We start from the raw sequence: 27,027 nt of genomic DNA, 5'->3' as shown, positions 1-27,027 counted from the left end.
CCATGTTAGCCAGGGTGGTCTTGAACTCGTGACCTCAGGTGTTCTGCCAGCCTCAGCCTCCCAAAGTTCTGGGATTACAGGTGTGAGCCACCGCCAAGATGGAACCTTTGAGCCCAACTGAGATCTGTCATTTGCCTTAGAGAATGTCTAGATACCACATGCTGCTGAGTCTGTGGTGTGCTTTCAGTAACTCATGCCATGGAATGATCTAGGAAAGGAAAGCCTAGGACATTGCTGAAGAAAACTGTTTGAAAGGCTTACCTTAATTCCAGAGCATCGGTTCTCTTTTTTTGAGATGGAGTCTTACTCTGTTGCCCAGGCTAGAGTGCAGTGGATTTTGGCTCACTGCAATCTCCACCTGCCGAGTTCAAGCAATTCTCCTGCCTCAGCCACCCTAGTAGCTGGGATTACAGGTGTGTACCTCCACGCCTGGCTAATTTTTGTATTTTTTTTTAGTAGAGATGGGGTTTCACCATGTTTGTCAGGCTGGTCTCGAACTTCTGACCTCAAGTGATCTGCCCGCCTTGGCCTCCCAAAGTGCTGGGATTACCAGAGCACTGGTTCTTAAGCCTTAGCATGTATTAGAATCAACTGAAAAGGGAGATTTTTAAAACCCAGTTTTCTGAGCCCTAACCTCAGAAGTTCTGATTTAAGAGGTCTGAGGTGAGGCCTGAACATCTGTATTTCTTTTTTTTTAGAGACAGAATCTTGCTGTGTCACCCAGGCTGGAGTGCAGTGGCGCGATCTTGGCTCACTGCAAGCTCCGCCTCCTGGGTTCACGCCATTCTCCCACCTCAGCCTCCTGAGTAGCTGGGACTACAGGCGCCCACCACCACGCCCGGCTAATTTTTTTTTTTTTTTTTTTTTGTATTTTTAGTGGAGATGGGGTTTCACCATGTTAGCCAGGATGGTCTCGATCTTCTGACCTCGTGATCCACCCGCCTCAGCCTCCCAAAGTGCTGGGATTACAGGCGTGAGCCACCACGCCCGGCCGAACATCTGTATTTCAAACAAGTTCAGATGATGTTGATGATCTAGGGTCCAAACTTTGAGAATTACTGGTTTTTTGTTTTGTTTTTGTTTTCTGAGACAGAGTCTCTCTCTGTTGCCCAGGTTGGAGTGCAGTGGCACGATCTCATTGCAACCTTCACCTCCTGAGTCCAAGCGATTCTCCTGTGTCAGTTTCCTGAGTAGCTGGGACTACAGGAGCATGCCACCATGCTGGCTAATTTTTGTATTTTTAGTAGAGATGGGGGTCTCACATGTTGGCAAGGTTGGCCTCGAAATCCTGACCTCAAGTGATCCACCCACTACGGTCTCCCAAAGTGCCAGGATTACAGATGTAAGCCACGGCCTAAGAATTGCTGGTTTAGAGAAAAGCATGTTGGCCTCAGCTGAGAATAAAGATAATATGTCTGAAGTAGTCTAACTTGGTGATCTCCTCTGTAGACAGATCTTCTAGGAGCAGGCTAGGCTCACAATCACACGTCTCATTCTGTAGTGTTTATTTTTCCATTTTTAAAATAGAGGGGGAAACAAAGAAGGAAAATACAAAGAAAGAGGGTAGACAACTCTCTTGCACAGCCAGAAGCCCAGAGAGAAAGAGTTGGCTGGCCTGTGAGAAGACACGAGGAGTTGGGAAGAGGAATGCCAGAGTTCCCTGAACCAACAAAAATCTCTCTGCAACTCAAGTCTGCCTTATAGAGCCACTCCAGGACTCTGCCACCAGCTTTCAGCTCTGCTGAAACCGAAGCCATTCCCAGGCCTGTATACAAGTTGGCAGCCTGGTGGTTTGCAGAGACATCTTTTAATAATCTTGGGTTTGGCCATCCAGAAGGCCTCTTTCTGCTCAGGGTTTCTGCAGTGTCTTTTGGTGACTCGTTAGCAGCCAGTGGTTGGAATGTTGTCACGGGCTCACATCCTTCACCAGAAGGGCAATCTGCTCCCGCAGCTGCCGCTCCCCTTCCTGCACTTTGCTCTGGCTTCGACACCTCAGCAACTCAGCCTTGTGGTCCTGATGATGCATAGGGCAGTAGCTCTGTGGTTCACACAGCTCCTGAAAGGTAAGGAACAGAGTAAGGGATTCTCTAGACTCCTGAACTCTACCTACGAAGGATAATAGAGATGCTGCTGCTGGCAGTGGCCACGGAGGAGCAGCAGTTTCTTCTCTGAGGGCTTTGCAGGCCCTGGGAGTTGCATGCTAAAATTGGCTCCCCGCATGCCCCACCCTTTACCAAATATTCTGGAAAGAAGTCTCTGTAGCCGCCTTTAAGGATATATAGCTCTGGGTAGTACAATGCAGGATACTGGTTCAGAGACCTGTCCTCTTCACGCAGAGAGCGGCACCTTTAGAGAGAACCCAGAGATGGGTGGGGTGGAAAGAAACAAGGTCAGGATCCCAGGGGCTATTCACTGGGCAGGGAGGAGAGGAATAGACTATTGCCAACCTCAACAAGGACCTTCCAATCTCACTGTGTTTGCAAAAAAAAGGTCCAAGTAGCACCACCCTTCCTCCTTTCCTCCACTGCGGTCTCATTCTCAAGTCCCTTTTCCTTTATTGTTTCATACTTTTCAATTTTAGAAACGTCTTCCTTCAACCTCCCTAACATTCTTCAAACTGTAGAATCCAGTCAGTCTCTGTCTGAACTGGTGTGGGAAGTCCAACTCAAAATCCATTTCCATCACCCGCCAGACCCCATTTAGACACTCACATTCGGGGGCCCCTCTCTGAGGAGAATTCACAGTGGAACACGATGATTATTCTCTTCTGGGTGTCCAAAGGGACAATGGGCTTCTTTAGAAAGAAGCTAAACAGTTCTTCCTGACTATACAAGTTTAAGGCTCCCTGTAGAAAAAGAATTTTAGTATTTCCTCAGGGGCTTATAGACAGTGCCAATACTTAGAAATGACTGAGACACCAACCTGGGATAAGTTGGACCAGAAAAGCTGGACTATCAGCACCTTTAGGGCAGGGGTCTAAGTATATCTCTGTATATACCCTGAACGCCTGGCATAGAGCTTGGTATGTAGTAGATGGTCAATAAATGTTCATAGAACTGAACTACTGGAAGTATAGGGATCACTGCGAGGAATGTTCATGAATATTGTTTGCAAAGTGCTTTAGTCCTTGGATTCATGTTTTTATTTCTAGGTAGGACCCCTTGGCTCCTACAGAAAAGAGGGAGATAGATCTAGGAAGGAAAGGGAAAGTAAGCTGCTTAAGGTATACAGAATTAAAACAATGAGGACCTCAGCCTTGATGTGCTTCAAATATGTAATCTTTGTCCTAATTCTAGAGTTCATAGGCCCCTTTGTCCACAGACTCTTCTCAATAAAGAGCTATCTCCAGTACTCCCCTACTAATGGCCACAATGTCATCTCACCTGGATGTGTCCTCCCAGGTACTCATATGGATAGCGACAATCAATGACATAAAACTTCTCAATCAGACCCTGGAACTTCCCCGACAGTAAGGCAGCCACCTGGACAGAAACAATGACTGAATATTCTGCTCACTACAACTCTGAGTGAGAGAAGGGTCAATGACACAGTTCCTTACAAGCATACTCCTGTTATGTCCACTGTATGTCCAGCCTCCAAAGTCATCCCATATTTGATATGTGGCAATGATTCAGCCCCACCCCACAAAAGAGAATGAAACAGGAAGTGGCCCTTTTAGAGAACCAAAATAGCTGGCACTGCCAAGATATCAAGGAAATCCATATTCAGGCTACCCGTCTGGGGACAGGCATGGCTGGAATCAGCCTCTCAGGAGACACCCAAGGACTTATGCAGTGGCAGAGGCAGCAGCTAGAGATCTCGAAATTGCAGGAAGAAATGCAAAATGGTTCCCTACCCGCCATCAAAAAGGAAGAAAGTAAGCCTTTCAGGAAAGGATATGGAAGGCAAAGGTTGATACCTAGAGGAAGGAAGAAACTGAAGCTACTTGTAGGAGTGTAAATTGGTTCAGCCTTTCTGGAGGGAACTTTGTAAATACATATACAAACAAATGTAATTACACTTTGACTCAGCAATTTCTAATATCTTAAGTAAACAGGAAAAGTACACAAAGATGTAGGCACAATTATATTCATCTCAGCATTGTTTTATATTATCAAAATACTAGAAATAACTTTCAATATTCAATAATAGGGGTTTGGTAAAATAAATTGTACATGTCAGTAGAATAGAGCAGCATTATGTAGCCATTAAAATGATAATATAGATATCTTATTATTGATATAGAAAGATGTCTATAACGTCTTACTAAGCAAATTGCAATACTATATGTTCATCATGATCCTTTTTTTTTTTTTGAGATGGAGTTTCGCTCTTGTTGCCCAGGCTGGAGTGCAATGGTAAGATTTCGGCTCACCACAACCTCTGCCTCCTGGGTTCAAGCAATTCTCCTGCCTCGGCCTCCCAAGTAGCTGGGATTATAGGCATGCACTACCACACCCAGCTAATTTTATATTTTTAGTAGAGACAGAGTTTCTCCATGTTGGTCAGCCTTGAACTCCCAACCTCAGGTGATTTACCTGCCTCGGCCTTCCAAAGTGCTGGGATTACAGGTGTGAGCCACTGTGCCCGGCCCATGATCCTATATCTATAAAACATATGCTAGAATAAAATCTGGGGCTGGGCACGGTTGCTCACATCTGTAATCCCAGCACTTTGGGAGCCTGAGGAGAGTGGATCACCTGAGGACAGGAGTTTGAAATCAGCCTGACCAACATAGAAAAAACCCCCTGTCTCTACTAAAAATACAAAAATTAGTCAGGTGTGATGGCGGGCACCTGTAATCTCAGCTACTTGGGAGGCTGAGGCAGGAGAATCACCTCTGGGAGGCAGAGGTTACAGTAAGCTGAGATTGCGCCATTGCACTCCAGCCTGGGCAACAAGAGTGAAACCCCATGTCAAAATAAAAAAAAATAAAATAAAATCTGGAAGGCCATAGGAAAATATTACTAGTGGTTGTCTCTGGTGATGAGATTGTGGGTATGGTGACCAAATAATTTTTGTACAAACTGGGAGACTTTTGAGAATGAAAGCAAACACTATTAATAATTACCCTCACTAACAGATGTAAATGGGATTGCAAAATGTAAACGAGGGTGCATGGTCACCCTAATTGAGACCATGTTTTTGTGTGTGATTTTATATTTTCCTTTCTTTTCTTTTTTTTTTTTTTTTTTGAGATGGAGTCTCACTCTGTCGCCCAGGCTGGAGCACAATAGCGTGATCTCAGCTCACTGCAAGCTCTGCCTCCCAGGTTCACGCCATTCTCCTGCCTCAGCCTCCTGAGTAGCTGGGACTACAGGTGCCCACCACCATGCCCAGCTAATTTTGTGTGTTTTTAGTAGAGACGGGATTTCACTGTGTTAGCCAGGATGGTCTCGATCTCCTGACCTCGTGATACGACTGCCTCAGCCTCCCAAAGTGCTGGGATTACAGGCGTGATCCACCTCACCCAGCCCTTTGTATTTTCCTTTCTTTCTCCCTTTTTTCTTAAATAATAATTATTTTTTGAGACAGAGTCTCACTGTGTCGCCCAGGCTGGAGTACAGTGGCATGATCTCTGCTCACTGTAACCTCCCCAAGCGGGGTTCAAGCAATTCTTGTGCCTCAGCCTCCCAAGTAGCTGGGATTACAGGCACACACTACGACGCCTGGCTAATTTTTTTGTATTTGTATTAAAGATGGGGTTTCGCCATGTTGGCCAGGGTGGTCTCCAACTCCCGGCCTCAAGTGTCTGAGATCTGCCTGCCTCAGCCTCCCAAAATGCTAGGATTACAGGCGTGAGCCACCATGCCTGACCCCTCCCTTTTTCCTTTTTACAACAACTATGTATCATTTGTTTAAACTAAAAAGGAAGGAGAGAGAAGAATGGGGAAAAAGGAGTCCTTTAATATAGCTTTAGTTGAATAAGGAGCCTATGTGAGTGAACACAGTGAAAGAAACACAAATGGAAATGGGGATTTTAGGGACAGAAGAGACCAGATGGTAACTTATGTAACCAGTTACCATCTCCAGAAATCTGCTTACCGTTTCTGGGTTGACATACTTCAGATCTTGGTGTTTTCCTGACACGGTTGGCAGTGCACATACCTAGAAATACACAAGAGCTGAAATAAAAGCGAGTATTCCACACCCGAGTTTGAGATCAAAGACCCTTATTTTGTCCTTCTTTCCAAGTGACCCTTAAAACCCCAGAGGCCTTCAAAAAAATCAGTGTCTCTATAAAGTGCAAATACATCAAGTCCATTTCTAAGAACTGATCCTAAAGAACAAATCAAGGATGTGTACGAAGTTTTGGATTTCTCTACAAATACATTCATCTTGGTATCATTCATAAGAAAAAATTGTAAAACTAAATATCTTACAAGAAGGGATTTTTGAAGAAATTATGAGCAGCCAAAACAAAAATGAAATAATATGGAGCTATTAAAATGAAATGGGCTGGGCATGGTGGCTCATGCCTGTAACCTCAGTGCTTTGGGAAGCCAAGGAAAGAGGGAATTTCTTGAGGCCAGGAGCTCGAGGCTGAAGTGAGCTATGATCATGCCAATGTACTCCAGCCTGGGTAACAGAGCGAGACCTTGAATCTTAAAAGAAAGAAAGAATGAAGCATAACTGCTTAGTAATAGGAAAAAAGGTGCTCCTGATATAATTATTAAATGAGAGGAAAAACTCAACAGATAACAAAACAATATAAACTATTTTTGTAGAAAAGCAAAAACTGTATTTGTATATGTGTTTGTGAAAACACAGAAAAAAATCTGTAAGAATATATATGTTCTGCAATTACACAGACAGTAGGGGGGAAAAAAGAATATATACTAAGCAATATTACCCTGGTTAATAAAGTTTGGGATAAATTTCTTCATTTTCTACTTTTTCTGTAACAACCAAGTATTATTTACATAATTTTAAAATATGTTTTTAAACAGAAAAAAGGTAAAAAGTCTCATACTTTCCCCTGTGTTCTGGATCTTCCCAGAAGAATAATAAATATTTTCTTTCTGGAAAGGCTTAGGGCCTGGATCTACCACTAGAGTACTGTCAGGTTATCAAACAGTATTTGGTGAGGATGCATATTTACACCAGGCATTCTCTGCAAACAGAGAAGATTCAGATCCAAATGACTCACTGAAATACAGGATGGGTGTAGCCAAACTCACCTTGGAAAAATCACCAATCAGGTGCCCCTGGTTAGAATCTTCCTCCAGCATCTGAGTGATATTAATGTCACATAGAGAGACTGTCTTCTTTAAATGTAAGCCCTGAAGATGACAAGATTCCCGCCCCACACCCAATCCTCATGTTAAAGGTTTAAAAACCAGTGGATGGAGTGGGTCATGGTAGCGCACATTTGTAATCCTAGCTACTTGGGAGGCTGAGGTAGGAGGATTGCTTGAGCCCAAGAGGCCAAGGCTGTAGTGAGCTACGATCACACCACTGCACTCTAGCCTGGGAGACAGAGTGAGACCCCATTTATTTAATTATGATTTTTAATAATAAATAAATATTGAGTTTGCAGTGAGTCGAGATCATGCCACTGCACTCCAGCCTGGGTGACAGAGTGAGACTCCATCTCAGGGGAAAATAAATAAATAAATAAGTTGATTTTATAAAATATCCAAATATATTTAGAATTTTAATTTGTTCTTTTATTATTATTTTTTATTACAGATGGGGTCATGCTATGTTGACCAGGCTGGTCTTGAACTTCTGGCCTTAAGTGATACTCCCATCTATTTAGAATTTTTAAAAGTTGGGGAGGGTAAAGGACAGAGGCTAAGTTTTTCAGAAGTTGCTTTCCACAAAAGCAATCTGCTATATGATGTTGTTTCTGTCAGACCGCATGTAAAACGGCAGTGAAATATCCATACCAAAGTTCCCTTGTATTCATTCAGATCTTAAGAAAAAGGTTTGGGAAGGCAGTATGAAGACAACATTTCTTTTTTTTTTTTTTTTGAGACGGAGTCTTGCTCTGTTGCCCAGGTTGAAGTGCAGTGGCGCAATCTTGGATCACTACAACCTCCGCCTCCCGGGTTCAAGCGATTCTTCTGCCTCAGCCTCCCTAGTAGCCAGGACTACAGGCACATGCTGCCACGCCCAGCTGAGTTTTTGTATTTTAGTAGAGATGGGGTTTCACCGTGTTACCCAGTCTGGTCTTAAACTCCTGAGCTCAGGCAATCCGCCCGCCTTGGCCTCCCAAAGTGCTAGGATTATAGGCATGAGCCACTGTGCCTGGCTGATGACAACATTTCTAAAAGTACAATATAGACATACTTTATATATCTATGTTATATAAATATTTTATATACATATATTTCACATGTGGATACAGATGTAGAAAAGACAGAAAGATGGAAAGAACAAAGAGGAAAAAGTAAAAGTAAAGAGGAAGAAGACAAAAAAGGCATAATAAAACAATCCTCATACCAGAAAAGCAAAGACATGAGAGAGAAGATGAATAAGATTTCCATCTTAAAATGTTCTTACCTTCCTGAGTTTTCCTTGGCCAGAAAAATACTTTTTTTTAACTTTGTCTGGTATCGTGTTGTCCTTGAATTTTTCCACCTGCTTCAGTCTTGGCCTATTCAAGTTCTCTGGCATCGAGGGGGAGCGATATAGGCAGCTTCTGTTCACTGATGCCTGTTTGGGAATATTAAACCCCTTAGTTCTTATGCCTCCAAGTGTGTCTGCAGACCTGCAGCATCAACATCTCCTGGGAGCTTCTTTGAAATGCAGATTTCCAGATGTGAGGCCACACCCCAAACCTACTGAATTAAAATCTGCATTTTAACAAGATGTCCAGGTGATTTCTCAAGTTTGAGAAGCCCTGGGTAGGCACATTGTCTTCACAGGCCCATTAACATCTTTCTACCTGGACTGCATGATATTCCATCTCCATGGATGTCTTAACTAGCCAAACCAAATTCTGCCGCTGACTGTCTTAGATGCACTAGTTCTTCTAACAGAAAGCAAACATAAGTTCAGTCCCTCCAGTTATGTGACAAAATAATAATAATAATAAGAAGAAGAAGTCCATTTTGTCTCTGGGATCCTAGGACATTGACAATCAGGATTTAAGGACCTCAACAAACCTAAAGATGAAAAGCCAAGAAGAAAAATAGCAAAAGAAGCATCATGCAAGAAAAAAGGACACACTAAAATCAAATAGCATGATGACCATTATAGGATGGATACTATGAAACCCATCAGGGAAAAAAAATGGCTCAATGTCATGAAGAACTAGCCTTGAGAATTGCTTACACAGGAACAGACTAAAGTATAAGAAGATGGACTGTTGTTTATTTGAAAGGCATGGTTTGGGTGCTATATTCAGAGTCAAGAGGGTCTTATCAAATGGCCTCTGATAACACCTTCCAACTAATCCACAATTCTATCCTGTTGCCACATACTTTGGGATCTCTACCTCTCACCTAGCGAATAGGCAAAAGCTCCTTCTCTAAACACTTATCGTACTACCTGTTATGGACTGATTTAGGATGGGCAGCTATACAATAAGAGAGCCATAACTGGAAGGCAGCTTGATGATCAATGGTTTCTGGAAGAAGAAAATAAGAATAACAACATTTTGCTTTATGATAACTATGGATATTATGATTTTATCACACACATGGTCCTATCTCTTGCTCATGGTACCAGCTGATGGTACAGTCCACATTATACGTACCAACATTCTATACCTTTCCCCTTAGACTCCTTCCAAACATTGCCCTATGTCCCCATCCACCCTACGCCCCAGCCACTGATGACTGGACCATATTGCTGGTTGAACACATCTATTTAGTGGTCTAGAATAAGGAAAAATAATCTAGGCCAATCAGGTTCCCTCTCTTGGTAGCCTAACTTGGAAGATGGAAAAATAGTTAGGCAGTAGCAGGAGCCAAAGCCCAAGAGGAAGAAGCCAAGAGATACAGTCAAAGTCACGAAGCCAGTGATGCATGAATGGATCAACCAAAGGTAGGGTAGGAAAGGAGATTTGGTGAGGCACTGAGGAGTTGGGTGCCTGGTCTCCATGACAGACAGGACTTCATATAACTTCAACTTTCCCCTGAGAAGGCAGGGGAAAGCTAGATGAGGTTTTCAGAAGGGGCTTCTCTAGAACACACCATAATAATTATGCTAAAAGCCATATTATTAAGAGTTTGGAATTAATTAGCTAATTGAAACTTATCTTTTTTGTTGTTGTTGTTGAGGTAGGGTCTCACTCTGTCACCCTGGTTGGAGTACAGTGGCACAATCTTAGCTCACTGCAACCTCTGCCTCTCAGGCTGAAGCGATCCTCCCAACTCAGCCTCCTGAGTAACTGGGACTACAGGTGTGCATCACCATCCCCAGCCAATTTCTGTACTTTCTGTAGAGACAGGGTTTTACCATGTTGCCCAGGCTGGTCTCAAACTCCTGGGCTTAAGTGATCCATCTGCCTCAGCCTCCCAAAGTGTTGGGTTTACAGGCATGAGCCACCACGCCTGGTTTGTATCCATTTTTAAGCATTGTATCTAATAAAGTTTTGCCCAACCCAAGGTCACAAAAATTGTCCCCTGTTTTCTTTGGAATTTTTTTTTTGTTTGTTTGTTTGTTTTGAGACAGAGTCTTACTCTGTCGCCCAGGCTGGGGTGCAGTGGCATGATCTCAGTTCACTGCAACCTCCGCCTCCCAGGTTCAAGTGATTCTCCTTGCCTCAGCCTCCTGACTAGTTGGCATTACAGGTGCCGGCCACCATGCTTGGCTAATTTTTTTTTTTTTTTTTTTTTTTTTGTGAGATGGAGTCTACCTCTGTCGCCCAGGCTAGAGTGCAGTGGCACGATCTTGGCTCACTGCAACCTTCACCTCCCAGGTTTCAGCGATTATCCTGCCTCAGCCTCCTGAGTAGCTGGGATCACAGGCACCCGCCACCACGCCCAGCTAATTTTTGTATTTTTAGTAGAGACGGGGTTTCACTGTGTTGGCCAGGCTGGTCACGAACTCCTGACCTCGTGATCCACCAACCTTGCACTCCCAAAGTGCTGGGATTACAAGTGTGAGCCACCATGCCCAACCACTCAGCTAATTTTTTTTTTTTTTTGAGACAGAGTCTTGCTCTGTCACTCAGGCTGGAGTGCAGTGGCACGATCTCGGCTCACTGCAAGCTCTGCCTCCTGGGTTCACGCCGTTCTCCTGCCTCAGCCTCCCAAGTAGCTGGGACTACATGCGCCATGCCCAGCTAATTTTTTGTATTTTTAGTAGAGATGGGGTTTCACCATCTTAGCCACAATGGTCTCAATCTCCGGACCTCATGATCTGCCCGCCTCGGCCCTCCAAAGTGCTGGGATTACAGGCATGAGCCACCGCACCTGGCTCCACTCAGCTAATTTTCATATATTTAGTAGAGATGGGGTTTCACCATGTTGGTCAGGCTGGTCTCGAACTCCTGACCTTAGGTGATCCACTGGCCTCGACCTCCCAAAGTGCTGGGATTTACAAGCGTGAGCCACCATGCCAGGCCTTTCTTCAGATGGTTTATGGTTTAAAGTTTTAGATTTGGAGCTACGATCCATTTTGTGTTAATTTTAATACATGATGTAGAGCATGGGTTAAAGAACTTTTATCTTTTAACACATGGATTTCCAATTGCTCCCGCACAATTTGTTAAAAAGACTATGCTTTCTCCATTTGATTATTTTTTATCTTGGCTGAATTACCAATTACATATATGCATATGTCTATTTCTCAAATCTCTATTCTCTTGTGCCAATGTTTTAGGTTTCTAGTAGCTATTATAGGGATAATTAAGGTGATTAACATCTTCATATAGTCCAAGGACAAGATGTCAAAAATAAATGACAGCAGAAAACTACTTTCACAAATAGAAACAGCTACTTCAGCAGCCAGGCTTGGTAGCTCACACCTGTAATCCCAGCACTTTGAGAGGCCAAGGTGATTCCGAATCGCTTGAGTCCAGTAGTTCAAAACCAGCTTTGGCAACATGGTGAAACCTTGTCTCTACAAAAAAAACAATTAGCCAGATGTGGTAGCATGCGCCTGTAGTCCCAGCTACTTGGGAGGCTGAAGTGGAAGGATCAATCGAGCCCAGGAGGTCGAGGCTGCAGTGAGCTGTGATCGTGCCATTGCATTCCAGCCTAGGTGATAGTGTGAGACCCTGTCTTTTCTAAAAAAGAGCAAGGTACTTCTTTCCTACACACTTATATGAAAATAAATGTCAACTGATTGCAAAGAATATAAGTGCTAGGTCATGGAGAGATGATGAAGATGGTACTTTAGTTCTGTCTAGCTAGTTAGAAGTTTCCCAGTTCCCAGAAGCTGGTGTGGGAAGATCCCAGGATCATCTGGCTTAGATAGCATTTAACATCTACTCATTTTCAATCTTTAAGGAATTACTAGAGCATTTCCAAATATGGGAGTTTTTAAACACTGAGAAAGCCAAAAAGAAGGGAGGGAAACTTACTAGATTCAACTTGCAGATTCTATTAAAAGACTTGATTGAATAATTATTATTTTATAAACTGAATTATTATTTTATAAACTGGCCTACACACTCTTGAGTACACATAAGCCAGTCCAGCTTCTGTCTGCACCACTCTTCTGCTCTTGTCAAAGCTATCAACAGCCTTCATGTTTCAGCATCTGACAGTCACTTCTCCAGCCACATTATCTTTCTGAACCTCACGTCGGCTTCCATTAAGTTGGCTACTCCATTTTTGTTGGCTTCAATGGCACCTCCTACTCTTTTAGTTATTTTTATTTATATATTTATTTATTTTTGAGATGGAGTCTCCCTCTGGAACCCAGGATGGAGTGCCATGGCACAATCTCAGCTCACTGCAACCTCCACCTCCTGAGTTCAAGCGATTCCCCTGCCTCAGCCTCTCAAGTAGTTGGGATTACAGGCGTGCACCACCACCCTTGGCTAATTTTTGTATTTTTATTTATTTTTTTGAGACAGAGTCTGGCTCTGCTGCCCAGTCTAGAGCTCTATGGTGCGATCTCAGCTCACTGCAACCTCCGCTTGCCTGGTTCAAGTGATTCTCCTGTCTCAGCCTCCTGAGTAGCTGAGATCACAAACATGCACCATCATGCCTGGTTAATTTTGTATTTTTATCTTATTATTATTATTGAGACAGTCTTGCTCTGTTGCCCAGGCTGGAGCGCAGTGGTGCGATCTTGGCTCACTGCAACCTCTGCCTCCCGGGTTCAAGTGATTCTCCTGCCTCGGCCTCCGGAGTAGCTGGGACTACAGGCGCCCGCCACCATGCCCGGCTAATTTTATTGTATTTTTAGTAGAGACGGTGTTTCACCGTGTTAGCCAGGATGGTCTTGATCTCCTGACTTCATGATCCACCCGCCTCGGCCTCCCAAAGTGCTGGGATTACAGGCATGAGCCACCGTGTCCGGCCATTATTATTTTTTAATTTTATATTTTTAGTAGAGACGGGATTCACCGTGTTGACCAAGCTGGTCTCAAACTCCTGACCTCAAGTGATCCGCCCACCTCGGCCTCCCAAAGTGCTAGGATTACAGGCATGAGCCACTGCGCCCGGCCTAGTTCTTTATTTCTAGTACAGGCAGCCCCTACACTAGAAGAACCATGATGCTTCTACCTCTGTGCCCTCTCCTCTGCTCCTTGTCAATTTTCTTTGTTAGGCCTCCTTACCTATCAAACCTGTAATAGATGCTGGATTCATCAGGGCTAGGCCCTGGCCCTTTTCTCTTTTATCTCTTCTCTCTAGCCATAGGTAATTTCTTCTACCTATGAATTTAAATTTTCACTCTAAGCTAATGATTCCCCAATTTTTCTATCTTAATCAAGTCCTCTGCTCTGACTTCAGAACTTCCAAATTCACATATGGAAGCTTGATACGTTTTGAGTACCTACTAGGTGACGTAGCAATGAACAAAAGAGTAAAAGAGACAAGTAGACTAATAAATATACTCTGTACTTTTTCACATAGTGATAAATAGCATAAATCAAAACAAAGAAGGATGAAAAGAAAAACACAGGGGTTGGGAAGTCTGTCAGGAAAGGTCCTTATAAGACATATGTACAGAGATGAGACTGAAATGAGGAAGAAAATCATGGATTATCTTGGGGAGAAAAGTTCTAGGATGACGGAACAACAAATGCAACGGCCCTGGGTGAGAATAACAAGGCAGCCAGTGAGAGAGCCCATTTAGTATGGTACCACTTTTTTTTTTCTTGAGACAGGGTCTCACTCTCTCATCCAGGCTGGAGTGCAGTGGCATGATCACAGCTCACTGCAACCTCGACATCCCAGGCTCAAGTGATCCTCCCACCTCAGCCTCCCAAGTAGCTGGAACTACAGGCTGGCACCACCACACCTTGCATTTTTTTTTTACAGACAAGGTCTCTCTTTATTGCCCAGGCTGGTAGTGAACTCCTGGGCTCGAATGTCCTCTTGCCTTAGCCTCCCAAAGTGCTGGGATTACAGGTGTGAGCCACCACACCCAGTGATACCATTTTTAGAAACCTCAAAAACTCATTTAAACAATACTATAAACCAATCAGACCTAAAAGACACCTAGAGAACACTCTACCCAACAACAGTAGAATACACATTCTTCTCCAGCACACATTGCACATTCTCACAACAGACCATATGCTTGAACATAAAATAAGCCTCACCAGGTGCAATGGCTCACGCCTGCAATCCTAGCACTTTGGGAGGCTTGAGGCGGGCAGATCATGAGGTCAAGAGATCGAGACCATCCTGGCCAACATGGTGAAACCCTGTCTCTACTAAAAATACAAAAATCAGCTGGGCCTGGTGGCACATGCCTGTAGTCTCAGTTACTCAGGAGGCTGAGGCAGGAGAATCGCTTGAACCTGGGAGGCGGAAGTTGCAGTGATCTTAGATTGTGCCACTGCACTCCAGCCTGGTGACAGAGTGAGATTCCATCTCAAAAATAAAATAAAATAAAATAAGCCTCAATAAATTTAAAAGGATTGAAATGACACAAACTATGTTCTCTGACCACAATGGAATAACATTAGAAATCAGTTAACAGAAAAAATCTGGAAAATTCACAAATTTATGAAAATTAAACAGGCCAGGCATGGTGGCTGAACACCTGAGGTCAGGAGTTCAAGACCAGCCTGGCCACCATGGTGAAACCCCGTCTCTACTAAAAATACAAAAATTAGCCAGACGTGGTAGTGGGTGCCTGTAGTCCCAGCTACTCGGGAGGCTGAGGCAGGAGAATTGCCTGAACCTGGGAGGTGCAGGTTGCAGTGAGCCAAGATCACACCACTGCACTCCAGTCTAGGTTACAGAGGGAGACTCTGTCCGAAAAAAAAAAAAAAAAAAAAAAAAAAAAAGGGGCCGGGCATGGTGGCTCATGCCTGTAATTCCAGCACTTTGGGAGGCTGAGGCAGGTGGATCACTTAAGGTCAGGAGGTCGAGACCAGCCTGGCTAATATAGCAAAACCCATCTCTACTAAAAATACAAAAATTAGCTGGGTGTGGTAGTGTATGCCTGTAATCCCAGCTACTTGGGAGGCTGAGGCAGGAGAATTGCTTGAACCCAGGGGGCAGAAGTTGCAGTGAGCCAAGATCATGCCACTGCCCTCCAGCCTGGGGGACAGAGCAAGACTCTGCCTCAAAAAAAAAAAAAAAAGAGAAAGAAAAGAAAAAGAAAATTAAATAACACACTTGTTAATAACCAATGGGTCAATGAAGACATCATAGGAAAATCAGAAAATACTTTGAGATGAATTAAAATGAAGATACAACACACCAAAGCTTATGGGATGCAGCTAAAATAATGCTTAGAGAAAAATTTATAGTTATAAACGCCTGTAATAAAAAAGAAGATCTCAAATCAATTACCTAAACTCCCACCTAAGAGGAAACTAAACCCAAAGCAAGCAGAAGGAAGGAAAGAAAAAAGATTAGAGCAGAACTTAAGAGAATAGAAAAACAATAGAACCAAAAGTTGGTTCTTTGAAAAGATCAGCAAAAATCGACAAACTTTTAGTCAGCCTGAACAATTAAAAAAAAAAAGTCTCAAGTTACCAAAATCAGGAATGGAAAGTGGGACGTTACTACCAACCTTGCAGAAATAAAAAGGATCCTGAGGAAATATTAATGAATAATTGTGTGCCAACAAATGAGACCACTTAGATGAAATGAACTAATTCCCAACAAGACAAAAACTACTGAAACTAGCCAGGTGCAGTGGTGTGCACCTGTAGTCTTAGCTTCTCAGGAGGCTGAGGTGGAAGGATTACTGGAGCACACAGGAGTTCAAGGTGACACAATGAGGCACCGCCCCAACTCTAATTAACAAAACAAAAGACTGAAACCATGACCAGGTAGGATGTATCTCAGAAATGCAAGGTTGATTTAACATCTGAAAATCAGCCACCATACCCTACCATATCAATAAAATAAAGGACAAAAACTATATGATTACTCATCTCTGCACGTTGGGAGGCTGAGACAGGTGGGTTGCTTGAGCTCAGAAGTCTAAGACCAGCCTGGGCAACATGGTAAAACCCTGTCTCTACAAAAAAATACAAAAATTAGCTGGGTACGGTGGTGCATGCCTATAGTCCCAGCTACTTGGGAGGCTGAGGCAGGAGGATTGTTTGTGCTCAGGATGTTGAGGCTGCAGTGAGCTGTGATTGTGCCACTGCAGTCCGTTCTGGGCAACAGAGTGAGACTCTGTCTCAAAAAAAAAAAAGAGTGATAGATTAATAGACAGAAAATTAATAAGTATATAGATGTGTTCAACAATATAAATCAACCAGACCTACTTGACATGTATAGAATATTCTGTTCAAGAATAGCAGACTATACATTTTCTAAGTTACACTAAACATTTACCAAGATGTTCTGGGACATATCCTGGACCATAAAAACCAATCTCAATGTGCCTAAAAGGATTTAAGTCATATAAAATATATTCTTGACAATCAAATTAAGTTAGAAATCAATAACAGAAAGATCCTCAAATATTACGTCCTCAAAAAGTCTCAAATATTTGCAAATAACTAAATAACAAGCTTCTAAGTAACCCCTACATCAAAAAAGAAACCAAAAAAGGAAATTGGAAAGTATTTTGAACTGAATAAAACTGAAAATGCAACATATCAAAATTTGTGAGATGCAGCTAAAGCACTAAATATCCTTATTTAAAAAGGTCTCAAATCAATGACCTTAGCTTCAACCTTAACAAACTAAAAAATGAAGATCAAATTAAACTCAAAGTATCCAAAGATTAGAGTGCAAAATCAATGGAATAGAAATAGAAAACAGAAAAACAATGGAGAAAGTCAATGAAACCAAAAGATGATTTTTTAAAAAGATCAGTATTGATAAATCTCCACCCAGACTTATCAGGAATAAGACAGAGGGCACATATAACCAATATGAGGAAAGACAGACATCACTATGGAGTCTACAGACACTAAAAAGCTAATAAGGAAATTTTTTTTTTTTTTTGAGATGGAGTTTCGCTCTGTCACCCAGGCTGCAGGCTGGAGTGCAGTGGCGCGATCTCCGCTTACTGCAAGCTCCGCCTCCTGGGTTCACACCATTCTCCTGCCTCAGCCTCCCGAGCAGCTGGGACTATAGGTGCCTGCCACCATGCCCGGCTAAGTTTTTGTATTTTTAGTAGAGATGGGGTTTCACCGTGTTAGCCAGGATGGTCTCGATCTCCTGACCTCGTGATCCACCCGCCTCAGCCTCCCAAAGTGCTGGGATTACAGGCGTGAGCCACTGGGCCCGGCCAGGAAGTATTTTTAACAACTTTATGCCACTATATTTGACAACCTAATTAAAATGGGCAAATTCCTTCAAAGACACAAACTACCAAACTCACTCCAAAAGAAATGGGTAACCTGAGTAGTTCATATCTATAAAGTAAGTTGAATTTGTTAAAAACATTCCCACAAAGAAAACTCTAGGCCCAGGTGGCCTCACTGGTGAATCATGCCAAACATCTAAAAGAGAAATAAAACCAATTCTATATAAATTCTTCCAGAAAATTGAAAAAAGAGGGAATTATTTGCAAATCATTTCATGATGCTAGCATTACACTGATACCAATACCAAAACACTACCATGAAAAGCCAAAACACTGAAGATGAACACCTCTCATGAACACAGAGGTACACACAACAAAATGTTTTTGTGATGGAGTCTCGCTCTGTTGCCCAGGCTGGAGTGCAGTGGTGCTATCTCAGCTCACTGCAACCTCCGCCTCCTGGGTTCAAGCGTTTCTCCTGCCTCAGCATCCCACGTAGCTGGAATTACAGGTGTGTGCCACCACACCCGGCTAATTTTTGTATTTTTGGTACTGATAGGGTCTCACCATGTTGGCCAAGCTAGCCTCGAACTCCTGACCTCAGGTGATCCACCTGCCTTGGCCTCCCAAAGTGCTGGGATTATAGATGTGAGCCACTGTGCGTGGCCTTTTCGTTGAGACGGAGTCTCACTCTGTCTCCCAGGATGGAGTGCAGTGGCACAATCTCAGCTCACCGCAACCTCTGCCTCCCTGATTCAAGCAATTCTCCTGCCTCAGCCTCTCGAGTAGCTGGTATTATAGGTGCACACCACCATGCCTGGCTAGTTTTTGTATTTTTTTGTAGAGATGGGGTTCCACCATGTTGGCCAGGCTGGTCTCAATCTCCTGACCTCGAGGGATCCACCTGCCTCAGCCTCCCAAAGTGCTGGGATTATAGGCGTGAGCCACAGTGCTCGGCTGATGTAAAAATTATCAACAAAATGTTAGCAATGAAATCCAACAATATATAAGAAAGATCATATGTCACAACCAAGTGAGGTTATCACAGGAATGCAAGGTTGTTTAACATTCAAAAATGTAGTCCAGGTACAGTGGCTCATGCCTGTAATCCCAGCACTTTGGGAGGCCGAGGCGGGCGGATCACCTAAGGTCGGGAGTTTGAGATCAGCCTGACCAACATAGAGAAACCCCGTCCCTACTAAAGATACAAAATTAGCAAGGAATGGTGACGCATGCCTGTAATCCCAGCTACTCGGGAGGCTGAGGCAGGAGAATCTCTTGAACCCAGGAGGCAGAGGTCGCGGTGAGCCGAGATCGTGCCATTGCACTCCAGCCTGAGCAACAAAAGTGAAACTGTTTCAAAAAAAAAAAGTAATTCATCATATTAACAGATTTAAAAAAAAAAAAAACTCACTTGATTATCTCAACGGATGCAGAGAAAAGGGCTGGGTAGGGTAGCTTATGCCTGTAATCCCAGCACTTTGGGAGGCTGAGGCAGGGGGGTTGCCTGAGTCCAGGAGTTCAAGACCAGCCTGAACAAAATGGTGAGACCCCCATTTCTATTGGGGAAAAGAAAAAAAAACAGAATTAGCCAGGGGTGATGGTGCTTGCCTGTAGTCCCAGCTACTTGGGGAGGCATAGGCAAGAGGATCTCTTGAGTCCAGGAGTCTGAGGATGCAGTGAGCTGTGATTGTGCCACTGCACTCCAGCCTGGGAAAGAGAGTGAGACCACGTCTCTTTAAAAACAAAAGCAAAAAAAAACCCCTGTTCCTGCTAAAATCTCCCAGCAAACTAGGAATAGAAGGGAACTTCCTCAATCTGATGATGGGCTTCTCAAGAAATGTATAGCTAACATCATACTCAATGTATAAAAAGCTGAATGCTTTTCTCCTAAGGTCGGGTATAAGGCAAGGAGTTCTAAGTAATTTTTAAGATTACAAAGGAGTCCTAAGACCAAAAAATTTGAGAACTATTATTCTAGGAGAAGGAAAATTGATAATATAGGAAAGGGGAGATACTGCAGTAGTACACACGAGGAGATGCTTCCGTCTGACTCGGTTTTTGCAGATTTCACAAATGCCTACAAGGCCCTACACAATCTGTCCTCCTGCTAACTCCTCTCTGCCCTCATTTCCTACCCCTCTCCACTATGTTCCTTCCACTGCAGCCACACTGGCCTTCTTGCTGTCCCATGAACACACCAAGCATACTCACCTCAGGGGCATTGCACTTGCTTTGCCTTCTGCTGGGAATGACTCATTCCTCCTGACATCTGCTTGTTTGGCTTCCTCGCTCTTTCAGATGTCTGCTCAAACGTCACTCTCAAAGAAGTCTCCTCTGACCTATGCAACCTATCAAAAATAATAACTCTCACCCTGTCCCCCTCCAATCCAGGGACTCCCTATAGTCTCCTTCTGCTTTTTCACCATAGTATTTTTACCATCTGCTATATTACAAATGTATTTGTCTGTTTCCTCATGACTAGAATGTAAGCTCTGTAAGAGCAAGACTTTGTTGCATTGTGTTAACTACTGTATCTCTGGCATTAGTGAATGAATGAATGAATGAATAGGACACAGTGTGAAGGGAGGGCTTTAGATAGGAGCAGGGACACTTCATGCTCTGCGGCAAGAGCAACTGCAGATTATATGGGTATAAAAGGAGAGTGGTTGCTGTATCTGGTGAGAAAAGAAGGCAGTTTTCTTCTGATAGCATCTGTTTTCTCTTCACAACAAAACACTTCAAACTGCATATGACTAAAGTCATCCTTGATCTCATCCTTCCTTCACAGCCTGCATCCAACCCTCCAAGTCCTGTTGATTCTCTTTTTTTTTTTTTTTTTTTTTTTTGAGACGGAGTCATGCTCTGTCACCCAGGCTGGAGTGCAGTGGCCGGATCTCAGCTCACTGCAAGCTCCGCCTCCCGGGTATACGCCATTCTCCTGCCTCAGCCTCCCAAGTAGCTGGGACTACAGGCGCCCGCCACTTCGCCTGGCTAGTTTTTTGTATTTTTTAGTAGAGACGGGGTTTCACCGTGTTAGCCAGGATGGTCTCGATCTCCTGACCTCATGATCCGCCCGTCTCGGCCTCCCAAAGTGCTGGGATTACAGGCTTGAGCCACCGCGCCCGGCCGTCCTGTTGATTCTCTATCCAAAATATATATATCTATGTATCTTTTCACTTTTTAATTTTTTTTGAGACAGGGTCTTGCTCTGTCGCCCAGGCTGGAGAGCAGTGGTGTGATCACGGTTCACTGCAGCCTCAAACCCCTAGGCTCAAGCCATTCTCCCACCTCAGCCTCCTGAGTAGCTGGGACTACAGGCATACACACCATGCCTGGCTAATTTTTTTTTTTTTTTTTTTTGTAGAGACATGTTGCTGAGGCAGGCAGGCAGAATATATTTTGAATGCATCCATTTCTCTGTCTCCATAGCCAACACCTTAGTTCAGGCTACCACCAACTCTACCTGGGACTAACGCAATAGGTTCCTACTCTTACCTGCTTCCAACTTTTTTTTTTTTTTTTTTGAGGCAGGGTCTCCCTTTGTTGCCCAGGCTGGAGTGCAGTGGCACGATCATTGCTCACTGCAGCCTCGACCTCCTGGGCTCAAGCAATCCTACCGCCTCTGCCTCCCTAGTGGCTGGGACTGACAGGCATGCGCCACCACATGCAACTAACATTTTTTTATTTTTAGTAGAGATGAGGTTTCACTATGTTGCTCAGACTGGTCTCAAACTCCTGAGCTCAAGCAACTCTCCTGCCTCAGCCTCTCAGAGTGACAGGATTACAGGTGTGAGCCAAGCCACCTGCTGACTTCCAACTCTTAATCCCTTCTAATCTGTTCCCCATCCATCAACAAGAGTGGTCTTCACAAAACAAATCAGATCATATTATTCCCCTGCCTAAAGCCCTCCCTTCAGTAGCAACTCATTGTACTTAGAATAAAATCCAAACACTCACCATAGCCTAAAGGCCCTGCATGATCTACCTCCTAACTACTTATTCTTTCCCAGCTCACATAACACTCCTCTCATTCACACTGACTTCTCAGTTCCTCCAACATGTGAAGACCTTTTCCACCTGGGGCCTCTGTACCTGCAACATTCCTTCTTCATGAAATGCTCCTGCCTCTACTCTTGTCCTATATGGTTCCTTCACAATTAGAGTGGCCCCAACTTCATTGTGTAAAACTTTCCCAGTTTTAGCAATGGAAGCCCCACATCCTAGAACATTCCAGTCCCAGGCAAACTGGGAGAGTTCATCACCCGATTCTTAACCAAATATCTCCCACTTGTGGAGGTCTTCCCTCATTATTCTCCATTTAAAGATTTCCTTCTATTAGTCTCTATTTCAGACCCCATTTTGTTTCCATCATTATACTTGGACTATTTGCAATTACTAAATTATTATTATTATTAAAGATGGGGTCTTGCTCTGTCACCCAGGCTGGATTGCCCAGGCATGATCATAGCTCTCTGTAGCCTTGAACTGCTGGACTCAAACAGTCCTCCCACTTCAGCCTCTGGAGTAGCTGGGACTACAGGTGCACACCACCATGACTGGCTAATTTTTATTTTTTTGTAGTGATGGGGGCTTACTATTTGCCTAGGTTGGTCTCAAACTTGTCACCTCAAACTATCCTGTTGCCTCAGCCTCCCAAAATGTTGGGATTACAAGTGTGAGCCACCACACCCAGCCCAAAAGCTAAATTATTTTGTCTGTTATGGCAGACATTTACAATTTGGCTGCCCAACATACTGTTTCAGTAAAATCTCAAGTTAGAGAGGCAGCCCTGCCTCCTGATGAGGAGGCCAATGAGGGACAGATATTCCCTTTTCTATGCCCTTGTGACCAACTAGATATTCCTGCCTGGGATTTTGAACCTTAAAGAAGCTCAAAAAGCAAAGAGTTGGTCCAGACTTTTTACGGTTGCTGCATCACAGTAGAGAATATAGTAGGTGGTAGCAAATATCCATGAGCAGCATGGTCTATCTAGCAGCAAGCCTGATCATGTTCCATTGCAGGGTGCCGGTAATGGTGGCATTGAGTGTCCAGCCAACAAGTGGCGGCATCCTGAGCACAATGTTCCTGGAATAGTATTTTGGCTGGGCCTTACTTTGTTTTCCAGCCTTCTTGTAATTCTGAGTTCCTCAATACCCTCCAGAAAAATTCCTTTTCTGCTTGAGGAAACTAAATCAGTTTCTATTATCTGCAACCAAGAACTCTAACTAGAATATCAATTAACTTGATAAAAATTTTTGTTGTTTTGATGCATCCCTGACAAGAATATAAATTCTAGACTGTTTTGTTCACCATTGTATCACCAGTGCCTACCACACTTCTCAACATGTAACAGGTACTCAATAAATATTTTTTAAATAAACAAATGAATGAAAAATCACTAAGGTTACAACAATCTCCAAGGAGGTCACTGCTTTATACAAGTATCTATTTATTTCCATTTATTATTATAATTATTATTATATTTTGAGACAGGGTCTCACTCTGTCACCCAGGCAGGAGTGCAGTGGTGCAATCTTGGCTCCCTGCAACCTCCACCTCCAGGGTTCAAGCAATTCTCCTGCCTCAGCCTCCCAAGTAACTGAGATTACAGGCGCATACCACCACGCCCAGCTAATCTGTGTATTTTTAGTAGAGATGGGGTTTCATCACGTTGGCCAGGCTGGTCTCAAATTCCTGACCTCAGGTGATCTGCCCACCTCTGCCTCCCAAAGTGCTGGGATTTCAGGCATGAGCCAACGTACCTGGCCTATTTTTTTTTTTTTTTTTCATTTAACATCAAAGAGGTAAAACAGTAACAAAAAAAATCCCTATGCCTTTTTTTTTTTTTTTCTTTTTGAGATAGAGTCTCTCTGTTGCCCAGGCTGGAGTTCAGTGGCACGATCTCGGCTCACTGCAATCTCTGCTTCTCAGGTTCAAGTGATTTTCCTTCCTTGGGCTCTTTAGTAGCTGGGATTACAGGTGCATGCCACCATGCCTGGCTAATTTTTGTATTTTTAGTAGAGACGGGGTTTCGCCATGTTGGCCAGGCTGGTCTCAAACTCCTGACCTCAAGCGATCCACCTGCCTCGGCCTCCCAAAGTGCTAGGATTACAGGCATGAGCCACCGTGCCCAGCCCCCTATCCCTTTTCTAACCTAAAACCTACTGCTATGCATATTCTTATAGGGTGGGCCATCAATGAAAAATGACTTTATGGCCATGCATGGTGTCTCACACCTGTAATCCTAGCGCTTTGGGAGGGGGAGGCAGGCAGATCACTTGAGCCCAGGAGTTAAGGGCAGCTTGGGCAACATGGTGAAATTGTCTCTACAAAAATCAGCTGGGCATGGTAGCATGTGCCTGTAGTCCCAGCTACTCGGGAGGCTGAGACGGAAGAATCGCCTGAGCCCAGGAAGTTGTGACCTGCGGTGAGTCCTGATCATGCCACTATAATCCAGCCTGGAAGACAGAGTTAGACTGTCTCAAAAAAAAAAAAAAAAAAAAAAAAAAAGAGAAAGAAGGAAAAAAAGAAAGAGAAAATGACTGCATAAGAGTTACAATCTAAGAAAATGAGCCCATAAAGGGACAATTAAAAAATTTTTTTTTACTAAATTATTTAAATTTTCTGTTAAAGCTCTATTGTCCAAATATTTTTCAGACCATCAAAATGCACGTTGGGAGGCCAAGACAGCGGGAACACCTGAGCTCAAAAGTTTGAGATCAGTCTGGACAACATAGAAGACCCTGTCTCTTAAAAAAAAAAAAAAAAAAAAAAAATCAAATAAATACCTCATTGCCCTATGCCACTCTTCCACCTAAACAAAACTTTCAGAGCAGTGGTCCCCAACCTTTTTAGTACTGGGGACCAGTTTTATGGAAGACATTTTTTCCACGGATCTGGGTGGGGATATGGTTTCAGGATGAAACTGTTTCACCTCAGATCATCAGGCATTAGTTAGATTCTCAGATTATCATAAGGAACGGGCAACCTGGATCCCTCGCATGCGCAGTTCACAAAAGAGTTCGCCTCCTATGAGAATCTAATGCTGCCACTGATCTGACAGGAGGCAGAGCTTAGGTGTTAATGCTCACTGGCCCACCCCTCACTTCCTACTGTGCAGCCTGGTTCCTAACAGATCATGGACCTGTACTGATCCATGGCCCAGGGGTTGGGAAAACCTGTTCCAGAATATTTCCTGGGGTCAATCTATTTTAAGTCCATGCTTCTATACTGTCTACATTATGCAATTCAGAATGATATTTCTGAGACTATGAAAGATCTTCAATCACCAGAGAAAGATTCAATTATGTTCACTGTACTGCACTTAATTCATAAAAGCAGATCAACACAACTTAGACAAGTTTTCAACAATGAAATAGAAAATTAAAGGATTTTAAAAATTAACATTAAATTCAATTTGCTAAGTTAATACCAGTTGAGACTTAACTATATTAATTACAACATTCTGCAAATGTGAAGACTAACATATTTGTAAAAGTGATCCTAAATGTTCATTTTACATTGCTCTTTCTTTCAGAAGCCCTAGAAACCTTTTCCCCATGCCGACTATTCCTAACTTGCTGTTTTTCTATAGATCTACTGTCCATTATCAGCAAGTTCTCAAAACTGCTTTATGTTTTAGGAAGGTCACTGTCAATTCTCCCAACACCCATCCTGCCTTCTTCAGATTGTATCTTGGTTCTGTTTTCCCACAAACCAATGAAATTAAAAATAAAATAGGATTTAATACTATGTTATAGAACATAACTCTCAAAATTTAGTGTGTATCAGAATTACCTGGGAGAATTGCTGAAAACAGGCTCCGGGGTAAGGTAGATCTTAGTTTAAACCCTGGCTCTGCTGCTTCTAACCATGTAACCTTGGGTATCGTACCTTACCTCATGACCCAATGGCTTCCCCTCAAAGGGAGACAATAGTCATCTTTCAGGGTTGATATGAGAATGAAATGTGATTATGGATGTATACTGCTTAGCACACAGTGCCTAGTATATTCTAAGTAGTCAATAAATGGGAGCTCTTGTTATTGCCTGGCTCGCATTTTTCCTTTCCATTCTAGTCTCTGAACTATCTTCAATACTAAAACCCATTGTACTTTCCACATTCTTACAATGTCCACTGACAACACTTTGGAGAGCATGACTTCACAATACTTCCACTAAGCTTCTCTAGAACTCTACATCAGGCTCTCAACAAACTGGTATTAAAAAAAAAAAAAAAGCCGGGCGCGGTGGCTCAAGCCTGTAATCCCAGCACTTTGGGAGGCCGAGACGGGTGGATCACAAGGTCAGGAGATCGAGACCATCCTGGCTAACCCGGTGAAACCCCGTCTCTACTAAAAAATACAAAAAACTAGCCGGGCGAGGTGGCGGGCGCCTGTAGTCCCAGCTACTTGGGAGGCTGAGGCAGGAGAATGGCGTGAACCCGGGAGGCGGAGCTTGCAGTGAGCTGAGATCTGGCCACTGCACTCCAGCCTGGGTGACAGAGCGAGACCCCATCTCAAAAAAAAAAAAAAAAAAAAAACATAAAAATACTTCATTCTTAAAACAGGAAATTTGGCTGGGTGTGGTGGCTCACGCCTGTAATCCCAGTACTTTGAGAGGCTGAGGCAGGTGGATCACCTGAGGTCAGGAGTTCAAGACCAGCCTGGTCAACATGGTGAAACCCTATGCCTACTAAAAATACAAAAAATTAGCCAGGGGTGGTGGTGGGCACCTGAAATCCTACCTACCCGGAAGGCTAAGGCAGGAGAATCTCTTGAACCTGGGAGGTGGAAGTTGCAGTGAGCCGAGATCATGCCATTGCACTCCAGCCTGGGCAACAAGAGTGAAACTCCATCCCAAAATAAAAGGCGGCGAGGCAGGGAGATGAGGGGAATTTAAAAAAACAAAATAAAAAAATAAAAACAAAAACAACTGCAAACATCATCTATTAGACTACCAAGAGCTCAAACACGGCAAGCCCTCAAACTAAGTAAAACCTCCCCTAGCTCTCAAATTTTTTGTTTTTGTTTTTTTTGAGATGAAGTCTCGTTTTGTCACCTAGGCTGGAGTGCAGTGGTGTGATCTGCAACCTCCACCTCTCAGGTTCAAGCAATTCTCCTGCCTCAGCCTCCCAAGTAGCTGAGATTACAGGCGCCTGCCACCAAGCCCGGCTAATTTTTGTATTTTTAGTAGAGATGAGGTTTCACCATGTTGGCCAGGC

The 27,027-nt window shown here is 43.4% G+C and overlaps 1 protein-coding gene across 3 annotated transcripts in view; it reads right to left on the bottom strand.

The window, feature by feature from the left end:
• Positions 1-1,490: 1,490 nt before the first annotated feature.
• The window catches only part of CDC25C (cell division cycle 25C), a 49,469-nt gene continuing 23,932 nt past the window's right edge, over positions 1,491-27,027 (bottom strand). For 2 of the 3 annotated variants that reach the window (XM_050795127.1, XM_050795128.1), the window contains 7 exons: positions 8,509-8,661; positions 7,182-7,283; positions 6,046-6,108; positions 3,384-3,482; positions 2,712-2,845; positions 2,235-2,346; positions 1,491-2,056 (listed from right to left, as the gene is read on the bottom strand). In XM_050795127.1, the coding sequence (XP_050651084.1) occupies positions 1,907-2,056; positions 2,235-2,346; positions 2,712-2,845; positions 3,384-3,482; positions 6,046-6,108; positions 7,182-7,283; positions 8,509-8,661 (813 nt within the window). In that variant the 3' untranslated portion in view covers positions 1,491-1,906. The remainder of the gene's footprint in view (positions 2,057-2,234; positions 2,347-2,711; positions 2,846-3,383; positions 3,483-6,045; positions 6,109-7,181; positions 7,284-8,508; positions 8,662-27,027) is intronic. The other variant, XM_050795126.1, reaches the window with a different exon arrangement.

Source organism: Macaca thibetana, chromosome 6 (genome assembly GCF_024542745.1).
Source record: "Macaca thibetana thibetana isolate TM-01 chromosome 6, ASM2454274v1, whole genome shotgun sequence".
NCBI classification, from domain to species: Eukaryota; Metazoa; Chordata; class Mammalia; order Primates; family Cercopithecidae; genus Macaca; species Macaca thibetana.
This window is presented reverse-complemented; position numbering and strand designations above follow the sequence as displayed.